The sequence below is a fragment of the Phacochoerus africanus genome, chromosome X (assembly GCF_016906955.1).
Source record: "Phacochoerus africanus isolate WHEZ1 chromosome X, ROS_Pafr_v1, whole genome shotgun sequence".
Taxonomy (NCBI): domain Eukaryota; kingdom Metazoa; phylum Chordata; class Mammalia; order Artiodactyla; family Suidae; genus Phacochoerus; species Phacochoerus africanus.
In genome coordinates, this window is record NC_062560.1 from 114,287,027 (window position 1) to 114,302,789 (window position 15,763).

The 15,763-nt window shown below is 46.0% G+C and overlaps 1 protein-coding gene across 1 annotated transcript; it reads left to right on the top strand.

The window, feature by feature from the left end:
* Positions 1–3,404: 3,404 nt before the first annotated feature.
* CCDC160 (coiled-coil domain containing 160) lies at positions 3,405–13,830 on the top strand. Its single transcript, XM_047765589.1, has 3 exons — positions 3,405–3,571; positions 4,660–4,717; positions 12,803–13,830. The coding sequence occupies exon 3, from the start codon at positions 12,827–12,829 to the stop codon at positions 13,799–13,801; it is 975 nt and encodes a 324-aa protein (XP_047621545.1). The 5' UTR covers positions 3,405–3,571; positions 4,660–4,717; positions 12,803–12,826; the 3' UTR covers positions 13,802–13,830.
* Positions 13,831–15,763: the final 1,933 nt, after the last annotated feature.

The window sequence follows — 15,763 nt, forward strand, 5'->3', positions numbered from 1 at the left end:
CTGCCGACACCTCGATTTCAGACTTCTAGCCTCTGGAACTGTAGGAGAATAAGCGTCTGTTGTTTTAAGCCCCCCAGTTTGTGATGCTTTGATCCGTGCCCCAGGAAACAAATCCAGTGAGCAAGCGCAGAAGCGGACAGGAGGCTTTGACCTGAGTACAGTCAAGAGATGATGAGGGAGTTCCTGCCGTGGCTCGGCAGGAACAAACCCACCTAGTATCCATGAGGATGCAGGTTCGATCCCTGGCCTCGCCCGGGGGGTTAAGGGCCAGCGTTGCTATGTGTAGGTCTCAGACGCTGCTCAGATCCTGCGTTGCTGTGGCTGTGGTGTAGGCTGGCGGCTGCAGCTCGGATTGGACCCCTAGCCTGGGAACCTCCGTATGTTGTGGGTGCGGCCCTAAAAAGACAAAAAAGAAAAAATAAATAAATAAAAATTAAAAAGCGACGATGGGGCCAGAATCAGGATGGGCGAGAAGCCACTGGATTCTGAATAGCTTATGAAGGTACAGCCAGCAGAATCTGCTGATGTGTAGGATGTGAGGTGTGAGAAATGTTAGCTCTTATTACTATCTGCTTGAGTAATTGAAATAGTCATCAACATGTGACATATACCTCTAAATGTATATTTTTTCAATGCCCCAAATATCGCTGGTTGGAGGCTACTTAAGGAAGGACCATCTGCCAGAGACATTAAAAAGGAGCTTATTGGGAGTTCCCGTCGTGGCGCAGTGATTAACGAATCCGACTAGGAACCATGAGGTTGTGGGTTCGGTCCCTGGCCTTGCTCAGTGGGTTAACGATCCGGCGTTGCCGTGAGCTGTGGTGTAGATTGAAGACACGGCTCGGATCCCGCGTTGCTGTGGCTCTGGCGCAGGCCGATGGCTACAGCTCTGATTCGACCCCTAGCCTGGGAACCTCCATATGCCGCGGGAGCGGCCCAAGAAATAGCAACAACAACAACAATAACAACAACAACAAAAAAAAAAGGGAGCTTATTTTGCTGTGTGATCAAAGGGTAAATCACATTCCTTGTCTGGGTCTCAGTATTGCACTTGCTAAAACAAGGAGGTTGGGTTCCCCTTGTATGAGGCTAAGATTCTGTTGCTATCAAGTGCCTTGTCGCTTTGGTATTGATAAAGTTGCCACAGAAGTAAACGGTTTTCCATCTTCCATCTTTGAAAGCCTATGTCCAAGTCTGCGGTGGCTTCGAATAGCAAAACACTCTGTCCTCACTCTTGTTTACTCTCTGCCATTTGATACTTGAGTACATGAAGGAGTGACCCGCCATATTTAAAAATAGAATTACGGCAAGACCAAAGTAACCCTTCGTGCATTTTCTCAGGAATATGGAAGTGGAGTTGCCCAATGGGAGTCAGGGACTCTACTGAAAATAAAGGTTTGGAATTCCAAATTGCAAGACTTTCAACTCCACTTCCCAGTGCACACCCTGAGTTATCACCATCAGTGGGTTTATATTTATATTTTAGGAGGGTAATGAATTTATAAGACAAGATAAGACTGGGGTTCCCATTGTGGCTCAGCCGTAACAAACCCAACTAGTATCCATGAGGATGCAGGTTCAATCCCTGGCCTCGCTCAGTGGGTTAAGGATCTGGCGTTGCCGTGAGCTGTGGGGTAAGTTGCAGACTCGGCTTGGATCCCACATTGCTGTGGCTGTGGTGTAGACCTGCGGCTATAGCTCTGATTTGACCCCCAGCCTGGGAACCTCCATATGCCACGGGAGTGGCCCAAGAAATGGCAAAAAGACAAATATATATATATATATATCTCATACTAATGTTTATAATAATAGCAAATAGGGTTTGCTATGTCAGGCATTGCCCTAAGAGTTTTAAAAATATTAACTCACTCAATCCTCACAGCACCCCATGAGGTAGGTACAATGATTACTCCTATTGTACAAACGTGGAGACTGAGGCCCAGAGCAGATAGGAAAGGTTCACTTATTATATTAATAAGGGATCTTATATCAAGCAAAAATAAATGGAATCCCTTTAAAATCATTAAAGCAGACATGATAAATGCAAGGCAATTTGGAGACTTAATGTTAAGGAAAGACATTTTGTCAGACTCCCACAGACTAATTTCCAGGGGGTCCACCACAAAATACACTTTGACATTAGGCCTTTTCCTGCCTCCAACCCTGTTGACATTGACTCAGAACTATGCCTCTGGGCACCTGAATGCGACCTTGCCAACCACCAGACACCTGTTAGATCCAGTTCCCAGGAAGTGCTGAAGTTTTGCAATGTATTCTGGTCTTGTTGCTAAGTCACTCCCTTGCTAGGACTTGAAAAATCAGACGGTCACTTTTTAAATGTACATAAACCTCCTTTCACTTGAGATTCCAGAGCCAATGTTTCCTTTCACCCTCGTGCTTCCTAGAAAATACCAGCTTTCCTAAAAGTCACTGATAACTGTTTGGGACACTCCAGTCCCTCTCTGTTTCAGGCCCCATAACCTTTGTCAGATCCATCCTGTGGTCAGGTCCAGGTTAGGTCCCAATCAGACTATAGTCAAGGTGTGTTGTCAGTGTGTGAGGCCAATTCGATGATGGAAGCATCAGGATTGGGCCACCAGGCTAATCAAAGTCTGCGAAGGTCGTTAATTTATTTAACAAAATGCTAGGACTGAAATGTGTAACAGATGAAGAACATGGGCTTGTTCCCTCAGCCAGATCCTGGAGGTTGTGAGCAACCCGTGAAGTTGGAAGAGAGTAGTTTGGGGACGGATCAAAGGAAAGCCCTTTACACTGCCAGTAGTGTAGGACTAGTTGCCTGCAATCAATCGGTTTTAAAGTTCAAGAGTGGGTTAGAGAAATTCCTGGGTGATGAATGAAAAAACCATAGGCTCCTGGGGATACAAGTCCAGTCCCCCACTGGGCACCACCAGGGGACAGGCTCGCCTGACACAGGCCCTTAGAACAGTGCTCAAAGGCAGAAAGAAATTCCGGCCAGACCTTGTGCTAACCGGCTGGGGTGTGCTTGTGGTGGGGGCGGGATGCAATTCCCACCTGGTCAGGGCCCCCGACCAAATCCAGGCGACCTTCCTGAGCCAGCCGTCCTCAACGTCACATTACCAAACTGCAGGCCTAGCCATTAGCCCTGGGCCACTCCTTCCTCCCCCACAATCGCAGCGTCCAGGTGGCTTTGTGAGTCACCCAGACCCTCCGTAATAAGCCCGCCGCGGGTGGGGCTGCCTCGCCGCAGTCTGTCGCCCCTTCCCACCCTGACTCAGCTCTCCCTTTCTTCGAGCTCGGCGTTCGTGCAGGCAGAAGCCGCCGCGGCGCCCGCCGCACCGGGCATGCTCAGTGCTCTGGCGGGCTGTGACCGTCGCCAGGCGGCCGCGGCGCCCAGGCCCCTTTAAATCGGGTCGGCCGGTTGCCAGGCAACGGCGCGGCCCGCGCTGGCGCTGCACTGCGGACGCTCTGCCCGCGGCCGGCCCGGCCGGGTCGCGGTGGCCAGCGCCGAAGCCAAGGCAGCCGCCCGCCGCGGGTGGCCAGCTTCGGGGAAGAGGGGCCAGGGCCCACCGGAGCCCACCCGCGCCGCCAGGTACGTCCGCGCCCGCGCGGGCCGTGGCTGCCCGGCCCGCCCCTCGCCCGCCCTGGGTGACCCAGGGTGGAGGCACCGCGCTCCCCGCCTCGCCGCCCGCTGCGGGTTTCTTCGCCCCCTGGGGCCCCCGGCCAGGGGCTGGCAGGCGTTTGGGAGGGAAGGGAACAGGGCGTGGGAGTCGGGGGTGTGGAAGGAGGAGCGGGCTCAGGCCTCACCCCTGCCCTCTCCCCGCCGCCCTGCCAGCCAGAGGGTAGGGACTGGGCAGGTGGGAGGTGTCACCTGTGGGGCAGCCCAGGCAGCACCCCGACCAGAGCCACCTTCTCTCCACTGGAAGCCGCGGTGGCAGGAGTTTCGGTAAACCATTTACAGAGAAAACCCCCAAACTGTGCATGCTTAGGTATGCCTTTATAGCAAGGCTGTGTCTGCCATACTAATAAAGTAGTCCGCCTTTCGGAGTTAAGGTGACTCCGTGTCTTTTCTTCTAGAAGGAATAAGTCCATACTAATAACAAAGAACTGGGGGTAAGAACCATTCCCAGGACCCCGTTTCCAATGATACTTTGCTTCACTCTCAGTATCTGCCAAACAATAGAGAAGACGGTCTGTCCCATGAAGTAGACCCTTGCCGGAGAGATTAAGGCAAAAATTGGGATCACTTCCCTTTTTAATGAATTTTTCAAATGTACTGGGCTCCGGGGGAGGGAGGCAAGGCCTGGGCTCCTGCCTCTGCTAATGTGGCTCTTGGCATGCTCCCTACTAACAAGCAGGCTGCTGCCGCCGCCGCCAGTGGTGGCTTGTTTGGTCGGTAGGTGCTCAAGACAAGGAGGTACTGTGTTGATTAAGATGCCACCATGATTCTTGTCCCATCTGATACGTACATTGCTTGGCGAAGGAAGACTTCGTGGCCTAATGGTGGAGGAAATTGGGCTGACAAGTTAGAAAATTTGCTTCAAAGTGTCTGACCTCCCACTGAAGATAGGCCAAACACCATTAAGCCTATCGTTTGTCATTTTAATCTGGTATGAATACAGATTTGGGCATTCTGGTTCATTCTGGTTTCTAATTAAGCTGTGGCATTTTATTTTTCAGTTCAATCTGGAGAAGGAGAACAGCGGCATCTGATAGAAGACCTTGGACGTCAGGAACTGTAAGTACCCTTGTGCTGGCTGATAGCTTGTTATGGGTGTTTAGAAGCACCGCGCTTCACCCATCGTAAATCTTCAACTTTTAACTTGATCATTAGTCTGCGCTGTCCGTATGCCATCTACAAAAGCCTCATAAACATACAAGAGAGGAGTTCCCATCGTGGCTCAGCAGTAACAAACCTGACTCGTATCCAGGAGGATGTGGTTTTGATCTCTGGCCTCGCTCAGTGAGTTAAGGAGCTGGCGTTGCCATGAGCTGTAGTGTAGGTTGAAGACGCAGCCCGGATCCCACGTTGCTGTGGCTGTGGCTGGCAGCTGCAGCTCTGATTTCACCCCTAGCCTGGGAACTTCCATATGCCACAGGTTTGGCCCTAAAAAGCCAAAAAAACAAAAAACAAAAAACAAAAACCCAAACCAAACCAAAACAAAAAGACAAACCCCGAAACAAAACAAAAACCAAGAGAAAAGTTTCCTGAAGACTAGCTGAGCCAAATAAACTTTCAGGGCAAAATAAAAGTCCTTTCCATAAAATGTCACCACCTTCCCCCCACCAAAACCTCATAGGCCAAAGGAAAAATTCTAGGTGTTTACAGAAACTCAATTAGAATCAAAGCACTATAGAGCTTTCAGGAAGAATATTAAGGATGATTCATTCAACAACTATTTATTGAGGGCTACTATGTGTCAGATAATAGCAAGGGATACAGTGACGAATGAGAGGCCAGGAGATCACAGGGTATTGGTAACATAAAACCATGTAGGAAACGATGCCGAAGCACAGGAAAAACTCAGAGGGCAGAGTCATCATTGCTAATCCTCAAACTGATGCCCCAATTGTAATTTTTTTTTGTCTTTTTGTCTTTTTCGGGCCACACCTGCAGCATATGGAGGTTTCCAGGCTAGCGGTAGAATTGGAGCTGTAGCCGCCGGGCTATGCCAGAGGCACAGCAACACAGGATCTGAGCTGTGTCTGTGACCTACAGCACACCTCATGGCAACACTGGATCCTTAACCCACCGAGCAAGGCCAGGGATTGAACCCGCAACCTCATGGTTCCTAGTCGGATTCGTTTCCGCTGTGCCATGACGGGAACTCCCAATTATAATATTTCTAAGAGGTTATTGGTGGCTCTGAAAAACATTGGGACGTTTGGAAAGCTCACAGTTAAGCAATTGGTGGTAAAAATGCAAATGTCTTCAGTTGTAGAAAAGACTCTTGCTTTTCTGCTTAGAATCAGTTGAGCTTTGGAAATTTGGGGGCATCAACAACTTAAGGGCTAATTCTTCGGTGATGATGCAGGTTAAATTAATGTAAGATTCGAGTTTAGGTTCCCCTCTATTTATCTTAATACCACTTACTGTTTGTTTTTCCAAACTGACTTTTTCCGACGTCTGATGACTTCAGGCTGGCAACTTTGGAGCACAGATCTTTTGGAGAAGGTTGGGTTGTTTGACTGGTTTATGTTCCAAGGGAGAATAAGGAAAATCTAAAAAAGAACAAAACCCATTGTTTATAGTATCCCTTAAAATTGTGGGAATTCTCGTTGTGGCTCAGCAGGTTACGAACCCAACTAGTATCTATGAGAATGGGGGTTCGATCCCTGGCCTCACTAAGTGAGTTGGGGATCCCGCACTGCTGTGAGCTACGGTGTGGGTCACAGACATGGCTTGGATCTGGCGTTGCTGTGGCTGTGGTGTAAGCCAGCAGTTGTAGCTCCGATTCAACCCCTAGCCTGGGAACTTCCATATGCCGCAAGTGCAGCCCTGAAAAAAAAATTGCCTTCATTTTCATTAATTTCTCTTAAACACCTGGAAAGGGGTATGTTGGCCCTATATTATACCTGAAGAAACAAAGATTCACAAAAGGTAAGTTTTCAGAGTTCTTAAGTGTGGGAGCCAAGACATCTGACTCTTTCTTTTTTTCACCATAGTTCACACTTAATTCCTTTCTCGAGAACTCTCTTTTCCTTTTTCCCCACAGTTTGCACAGTAAAACGTGTTTACCCACCTTCCTTCAGACAGTTTTGGGGGTCCTCATTTTTGTATTTAATAGTTTTCTGAAAGCCACTGATTTTCAGAAGGATGGGGAATGGAGAAGCTCCCCTAGAAGGCGCAGGTCAGAATCTTCTGGAGCCAAAAGAGAGGGTAATGATGGTAGTATTTTGTGCCTAGCAACAGTGGAAGCAGAAAAAAAGGTTGAGAACTACTGCTTTTAAGTGAGAACAGACTGACAGTTGAGCAAAGAAGCAAGACCAGCGGCTTTTTCTTTGTAGCAAACTTTTTTTTCCTATCTTGCCCAAGCAGTTTTTCTGAGGGTTGAAAGAATCGAAACCATCCAAGAATAATGGGGAAAAGTTCCCTGGCCTAAGAAGGGCCTTTTGTCTTCCCCTTATTGCCCCTGAGCTGTAACTTTGAGCCACCCCTCTAGTTGAGGATGGCTGAGAGGCTGCGGGTAGTAACAGAAGGTTGCCCATCACAGGCTGGAGATGACCTTTTCTGAACATGACTCCCGATTTCAACAGTTTGGCATGAAGCGCTCTCGAGATGAGAAGAAGCCTCTGGAAAAAGCCCAGGCTCTGCCTACCTCTGCCTAGAAGAAGAATAGCCTTTTGCAGACAGATCAAGATTTATGTAAAAGAGATGGTCCTGAAATTTTGAAATCAGATTCGAATGTGAATGAGATAAGGCATCAGAGAAAAAAGGTCTTTGATTTTTGTGTCATCAACTTTCCCTAAAGCATATGCTTTAACGTATGAATATTTTAGAAAACGAATAATTGGATTTCACAGATATAATCACTTATCCATCTTAATATGAGCATAGTCCTCAGGGCCCCCTACCTTGAACATGAAAACGAGATGGTTTTGTGGGTTTCTTCTTTCTCAACAAACAGTGTGTTACTTTCTGGAGCTATTCGAAGACAGATGTACATTCGCCTAAGATTTTTATGGAACAGTTTACCTGAAGACCCATATTAAGGGATCACTCTTGGCTTAGCTCTCAACAGTTTTGTTGTATCGTATTACATGACAAATCCATTTTCAGTTTTATTTTAGCAGTGGTTCCCAAGTTCTTTAGGTGAATAGAAACCATTTCCATGAGTCAAGAAATTCCTCACTTCCCCAAGACACCCTGCTGCTTTGCTCTCGCAAACAAGAAGAGTCACCAGAGGATGGACAGTGATGTTTTCTGGGAGACACCATCTAGACCCGTCGGGAGGCCATTATTAATTCATGTCAGACGCGAATGGATACATGTAGCCGTGTTACGGACAGCCATGCCTTCATAGTGCGGTCGGTCGCTGGCTTCGAGGACCACTAATGTTATTTTGTCATATGATTTTATACTGTTTTCTTGTGCTCTATGCGTTTCTTTAAATGTTTCATTTCGCTTGGACCTCCTTCCCCTACTCTTCAGTCCTTTAAACACCCAATATGTGGTTGGGTAGGCACTTGTAATAAATGCTGGCAGTGGACCCACCAAGAAGGCATGCTTATACTTTGGATAATGGCTCTGGTTTGATTTGCCTTACGCTGCAATGCATGACCTCATCAAGTTTATTGAAAGCGAAATAGCTGCCACGCCAGGGTAGAGGAAGGCAGGTCATTGCCTCAAGCATATTTTTTGTATTTATCCGAGGACACTCATGTCATACTTGTTCTACATAAACAACAGTGTAATTTGGGAAGAGGAAAGGAGCCTGGCACCTTTTACCCCCCCGTCTGGGCTTTGCCATTCTCTGTGACTAGATTTGGGAACAAGCCCTTAAAGGATGTCTTGCCGATGAAAAAGAGGGGAAAAAAGGGCACGGAGGAGCTGAGAGGCCCCTTGACCCTGCCCTGTGTGAGCCCTGGGAGGGAAATGCCAAAAGGCTTCGCAAACCTTTCTCTTTCCCGCCTTTGCTTTGTGACATGTAATTCTCCGTATCCTCCTTTCCTTTTTCCTTTCGTGGCCCTTTAAAAAGGCCTAAGCTCTGAAAAGAGTGGGTCGTTTTCCTTTAATTTGTGTAATAAAACCTAGCAGAAGGAGTTCCTCTCATGGCTCAGGGGAAATGAATCTGACTAGTATCCATGAGGATGCAGGTTCGATCCCTGGCCTTGCTCAGTGGGTTAAGGATCCCACGTTGCCCTGAGCTGTGGTGTAGGTTGAAGACATGGCTCGGATCCCTCGTAGCTGTGGCTGTGGTGTAGGCCGGTGGCGACAGCTCCTATTCAACCCCTAGCCTGGGAACCTCCGTATGCCACAGGTGCTGCCCTGAAAAAACAAAACAAACAAACAGAAAACTAACAGAAGAGTAAGGAGGAATTTTAGAATAAGCACTGACTTGGGGAGACAGGGTCTCAGTTTATCACTATAGGCTGTGTGGACTTGGACAAGTCACTTAACTTCTCTGAGCCTCAGTTATAAAATAAGTGGGCTATTCCCAGTTCTGTGAAAAGCATTGGCTACAGCAGGAAATTGTACAGAGGCTCAGGAAAGAAAGGTAGTGATATTGAAAAAACAAATACAGGCATATTTATTTATTTCCTTTTGGGCCGCAACCCCAGCATGTGGAATGCCAGGGATCAAACCCACGCCACAGCAGTGGCCCAAGCCACAGCAGTGACAATGCCAGATCCTTTACCCGCTTAGCCACAACGGAACTGTGTGTGTGTGTGTGTGTGTGTGTGTGTGTAGCCAGAGATTTTCGGGAGGGTTGGAGACAAGTCACTTTTTCAAGGTACAAAATTATTAATGAAAAGAGCTTTCTCTTTTAACCTTTACCTATACACAGACCTCTCTCTGAGATTTGTCACTATTGCTATCTCCAGGCATAAAGTCACCTCACCTTATTTGTCCCTCTGCACACCTCCTTCCTGATTAATCTCACTAGTGCCTTTCATCCAGAATTAGGCAGGATGAATCCAAATCGCTCTCCCATCGATACCTGATTAGAAGCATTGTTAAACTTTTACAGAGCTGTCTGGTAAAAATTTGACTACTAAAAAATGCGACTGACAATTAGCATCGCTATCTTTTCTTTCTTTTTTTGCTTTTTAAGGCCCCACATGCGGCATGTGGAGGTTCCCAAGCTAGGGGTCGAATCAGAGCCACAGCTGCCAGCCTACACCACAGCCACATCAATGCGGGATTGGAGCCACGTCTGCGACCTACACCACAGCTCATGGCAACACCGGATCCTTAACCCACTGAGCAAGGCCAGGGATCGAACCTGCGTCCTCATGGATATTAGGTGGGTTTGTTACTGCTGAGCCACAACGTGAACTCAGCATCACTCTGTTTTCTCATTCCTCTATTCCTTTCCTATATGATCACTGTCTAAATTCCCAGTCATTTGCATCTGTATTTCTAGAGAGGAGAGAAAGGGGGTAAGTGTCATCTTCCCCTTTAAGGACAGAGAGCTTATCGATGCTTCTGGATAATGACTGATGGAATAATAAAGTCAGAAGGGACTATTTCAAGAGAAAGGAGAGGCTGCTCCAATGGCAAATACATACCATGAATTTCAAGTTGTGGCTCATTACTCGTGGTCTGAATGACTAAACGTAAAGCTTGGATTATGGCTTTTGAACCAATCGTTTTAACACCTTCACTGAATATTTCTACCTTCCCCTTTCCTCAAAGCCAAGCAGTTGTCAGTGGAGATGTACCCTTGGGTGTAGTGAGTCCCTTCCATCTTTTTTTTTCTCTTTTGGACGCACCTGCAGCATATAGAGGCTCCTCAGCCAGGGATCAAACCCGCACCAGGCTTGTGGCCTGTGCCAAAGCTGCTGCAATGCAGGATCCTTAACCCACACGCCACACAGGAACTTCCCCTTCCTTCTTCCTTGGGGGGAGGGGTCAGGCATGTTCAGTCCATGTAGGTGTTGAGTTTATTCTCTCATTGTCTGTAGCAAGAAAGTTTTTCGAATTTTTTTTGTTTTACTGAAGTAGAGTTGATTTACCATATTATGATCATTTCTGCTGTACAGCAAAGTAATTCAGTTATATGTGGACACACAGGCATTCTCTTTCAGAGTCTTTCCCCACATAGATGATCACACAGTATTTTTTTTTCATCTTTTTTTTTTTTGTCTTTTCTAGGGCTGCACCCATGGCATATGGAGGTTCCCAGGCTAGGGGTCTAATCAGAGCTGTAGCCGCCGGCCTACGCCAGAGCCACAGCAACACCAGATCTGAGCTGCGTCTGCGACCTACACCACAGCTCACGGCAACACCGGATCCTTAACCCACTGAGCGAGGCCAGGGATCGAACCCACAACCCCATCGTTCCTAGTCGGATTCGTTAACCACTGAGCCACGACAGGAACTCCCTGATCACAGAGTATTGGGTAGAGTTCCCTGTGCTCTACAGCAGGTCCCCATTGGCTAATCATTCCATATACCTCAGGATGCATATGCCAGTCCCAAACCCCCAATTAAACTATAGTTGTTAAAAAGAAAATAATTGAGAGTAATATACCAAAAAGTGCCTACTATTTCAGGGCTGTGGGATTATGAGGGAAATTTCTTTTTGTTTGTTTCTTTTTTCTTTTTTCTTTTTTTGTCTTTTTAGGGCTGCACCCTCGGCATATGGAGGTTCCCAGGCTAGGGGTCCAATCCAAGCTGTAGCCACCGGCCTATGCCAGAGCCACAGCAACGTGGGATCCGAGCCGCATCTGTGACCTACACCATAGCTCATGGCAAGGCCGGATCCTTAACCCACTGAGCAAGGCCAGGGATCAAACCTGCATCCTCATGGATACTAGTCGGATTTGTTTCTGCTGTGCCACGACGGGAATTCCATAAATTTCTTTTTTCTTGTGCTATTCTGTATTTTCCAAAATTCTTCAGAGTTATATAAAGATCTGTAGAATCAACATAAAGATTAGCAGATTTGCAAAATATGACATTATAATTATTAAATATTATAATATATTGAGTAGTATATTACATTACATTTATAATATTTAATAATATTAAAGAAAATATTAATTAAAACATAAACACAACAGTTGCCATTTTTTATTACCAAGGTAAAATTACCTTTGTGCGCATGGGAACAACAGATGCAGGCCTACTTTGATTTTTCTCAGTGGTGATGCTACCAATATATTAGAGCAAATTAATGTATAAAATGGATAAAGTGACCCCCTCCTTCTTCCCACCCTTTGGTGGTAACTGCAGTTGCCAGTTTGGTGGCTTCAGATGCCAGTGGTCCTGCAGTGTGTTGCTTGGATCCATCTTTCTCATTCCTCTCAGGAGTTGGTGATCAAATCTGTCCGTGTTTTGGACTCTCTTTGAATAGGGAAGACTCCTCTTGACCCAAACTAAATATCCTCTAATTTTTGTAAATTTACCAAGTCGTTCCTGATTTAGTTATGCCAAATTTTCACTTAAGAACTACCCTTGGAGTTAGTGGCTCAAGAAGACCCCATTTGGTGGCATTCATATTTTCAGTTGTTGACATTCGGTTCTCATCATGAAATTGCTGTCAAAACGGGATAGACTTCTGTACACTTGGCAGTCTTGCCTAAAAGCAAAGCCCAAGACTGGAAGAGCAGGAATTTACAGGTCAAGACCGAAGGGCGTTTGGCAGAGCTCGTCACGAGGAAGCCTGACGGTTCACTTTACCACACGCAGCTCACAGCGCAGTAAGCCCTGGTGTCTTCGTCACTTTAAAGAATGAATAAGCAGTAGTCCAGACGAAAAGGACTAGGAAAAATCAGGCGCATTGGAAGCCCAGGTTTAACGTAGGAACGTATTCATTTAAAATCACGTCTCCTGTTTTGAAGCGATCTGTTTTCATGTTGCCTTCTCAGAGAATTCTTTTCTCTCTCTACAGTAAATAGCCACATGTGTCCATTTATTGGTTATATTTCATAGGATCCGAGAGCTGTAAAGCTGGAAGGGTCTCTAGAACTTAGCTAGTTTAGCCTTTCCATTTATAAATGAGGGACCTGAGGCCCAGGTCACTCAGTGCATTAGAGGGAGAGCCAGCCCTCAGATATTTAGGTTCCTTCCCCCATGAGCCGGGATTCTTAGTTCTTTCCACTAGACCAGCTGCCACTATAAATATGTGCCTTGATTTTAAATTTTGTTTTTCAGGAATCGGAAGAGGTACCTGAAGAAATGGATGCTAGGAGAAAACACTGGAAGGAGAATATGTTTGCTCCTTTTTTTAGTGCACAGGATATTCTAGGTGAGGCTTCTCAGCTTGAATCTTCTGCTGAACAACTGACTTTAGATAAGCTCAAGAGAATGGAAAGAATTTTTAATTTGTCTAGTAGAAAGTTTCAAGATGCAAATAAATCTAAAAGGAAAGAATTGATTTCTCAACTAAATGAAAACGAACAAGAACCAAATTTAAGAGAGAGAAAGATAAACATTTCAAAGAATAAGGCAATCACAAATTCTGCCTCCTGTGAATCATCTAATGTGGAGGTTCCAAGCAAAGAAAGCTTTAATAGCGCGAAAGAGACTCCTACCTGGGGTACGAAAGAGGTAGTAACTCCATGGCGAAAGGACAAGAAGAAGAAACTCACCAAAGGAATGTCTCCAAAACTGCGCCTGAATCTTCTGAATGACGAGCTAGAAGTGCTGAATATGAAATGCAGAAAAATAGAAGAGGAATTCGAACATGCGGAAAAAGAACTTTTGAACTCCAAAAAAGAAGTCTCCGCAAAACCCCTAAATTTTCAAGAAGCAGGGGTGGAAACTTCCAAGAAAGACTGGGAACTTCAAGCTTTAAGAAATGACCTCTCTGAAAAAACAACCAATGTCAAAAACTTAACAGAAGAGCTTGAACAAGCCAAAGAGGTCATCCACAAGTTGAGCCTCGAGAACAAAGATTTAAAAGAAGCTGTCAGAAAGTTAAAGCGGCAAACTGAGGTTGGCAATGCCCTCCTAAAGGAAGAAATGAAATTGTATTATGAGTTAGAAATGGAAAAGGTCCGCGGAGAGCTCAATGCCATCAAGAATGAACTGAGAGCAGAGAAGACCCTACAAGCAAGAAACAACAGAGCCCTGGAGTTGCTTAGAAAACACTTTGCTTCTGTAACATCAAATACCCCTGACAGCTTTATGGAGGATTTTTTTAAAACCTAAAAAAATTAAAAATAAAAAAGCCTTTTATTAGGCAAATCATTGAGCCAAATCAGTGTTTCTTGTGCTTTCTTTGTGTACGGCTTCAAATGTGTGTGATGGGATGGAATTTTCACGTTTGGTGAGTCAGGATATCCATGAAAGTTGTAGATGTTACCTTCAAAGCTTCTGCTTTTCTCTTTCTAATGAATTTATTGCCAGAGTCCAAATAGAAAAGAAGCCTCAGAACTCTCGTGTGTGTGTGTGTGTGTGTGTGTGTGTGTGTGTGTGTGTGTGTAACTCAAAGACATGTAGTGATTTTACCAAAGCAGTGATGAATACAAATCAACAGCCATTTTTTGATCTTGTGAGCAATATGTCCTTGGCACGCGAATATTCTTCCGTTTATGTTTGTTGATCTTAACAAGAAAAATCTCATTTATGTGTATAAGCATAATGTGTGTATGGGTCTTAAAGCTGCCTGTTCAGTCTCGATGGGATACTGAAAATGTATCTGCTTTCTTTGAGATCTAGCCTTAATTAGGCTCAGATAAACATCCCACCCAATGCAGTTTTTTTCCTCCCTCCTGCTGTTTTCCCCGTGCTTTCTCGCTTGACCTGGCCACGGTTGCCATAGACTTAGCTTTCAAGGCTGTGACCCTGGCCAGAGCTCTGATTTTGTTAGCAATGGCTTTTGCCTTTTCTTATGCTGACCAGCAAGGGGCGCTGTGGATACAGTTCTTCCAAAATTCTGCCAGGAGGAAAGAACTGCTTCCTGCCCAGTTTTTGTCACCAGCTGGGAGACCAGGGGAAAGGTGCTGGATGTTACCTAGGTAAGCTGTTAGTGAGCTGGCTTGATTTTTTTTTTTTTGTCTTTTTGCTATTTCTTTGGGCCGCTCCCGCGGCATATGGAGGTTCCCAGGCTAGGGGTCCAATCGGAGCTGTAGCCGCCGGCCTACGCCACAGCCACAGCAACGCGGGATCCGAGCCGCGTCTGCAACCTACACCACAGCTCACGGCAACGCTGGATCGTTAACCCACTGAGCAAGGCCAGGGACCGAACCCGCAACCTCATGGTTCCTAGTCAGATTCGTTAACCACTGCGCCACGACGGGAACTCCCCGAGCTGGCTTGATTTATATAGAAATCCAGCCCTGTAAAGAGCTCAGGCAAAGACAATTTCTTTTATAGTTATAAAGAATAAAAATGCACTGCCTCAGGTCTTTGGCAGCAACTATGGACCAGTTGATTCTGTGCATTTGTTTATATCAATCAATAAGATTTTTTGTAATTGGAGTTCCAGTCGTGGCTCAGCGGAAACAAATCTGATTCGCATCCATGAGGACACAGGTTCAATCCCTGGCCTCACTCAGTGGGTTAAGGATCCTGCCTTGCCGTGAGCTGTGGTGTAGGTTGCAGACTTGGCTCCGATCTGGCGTTGTTATGGCTGTGGTGTAGGCCGGAGGCTACAGCTCGGATTCGACCCCTAGCCTAGGAACTTCCACGTGCCATGGGTGCGGCCCTAAAAAGACAAAGAAAAACAAAAGATTTTTTTGTAATTGGAGCCCTATTTGCATGGTATTTTCAAGTCCAATGAACCAAATGTAATTATAGGCTGTGAAGCGGGGGTTACAATTGTAAGGGTCCAGGTATTTTCCCTGATGGAAAATTCCCAGGCTAGGCATTTGGACACTTGGGTTCTAGGGCCTGCCTTGTTATTTAGCTAATTAACCTTCAAGACCCAAAAGTTGTTCTCATCTATAAAATGGGGGAGTAGGTCCATCCTCCAGACTCTCTGCAGTGATTTTCCTCACAAGTGTTAAGTGGCTCCCTGTGAGGACGGCAAATTCCTGTGGCATTGGGGGCATTCAGTTCTAATACTTTGGGGGACCTACTTTCCAGAGCGTCTCCTTTCAAAGGAAATATACAAAGGCTCTTTTTTGTGGTTTGAACATCTCCAAATACCGTGTCAATGATAAATCAGGA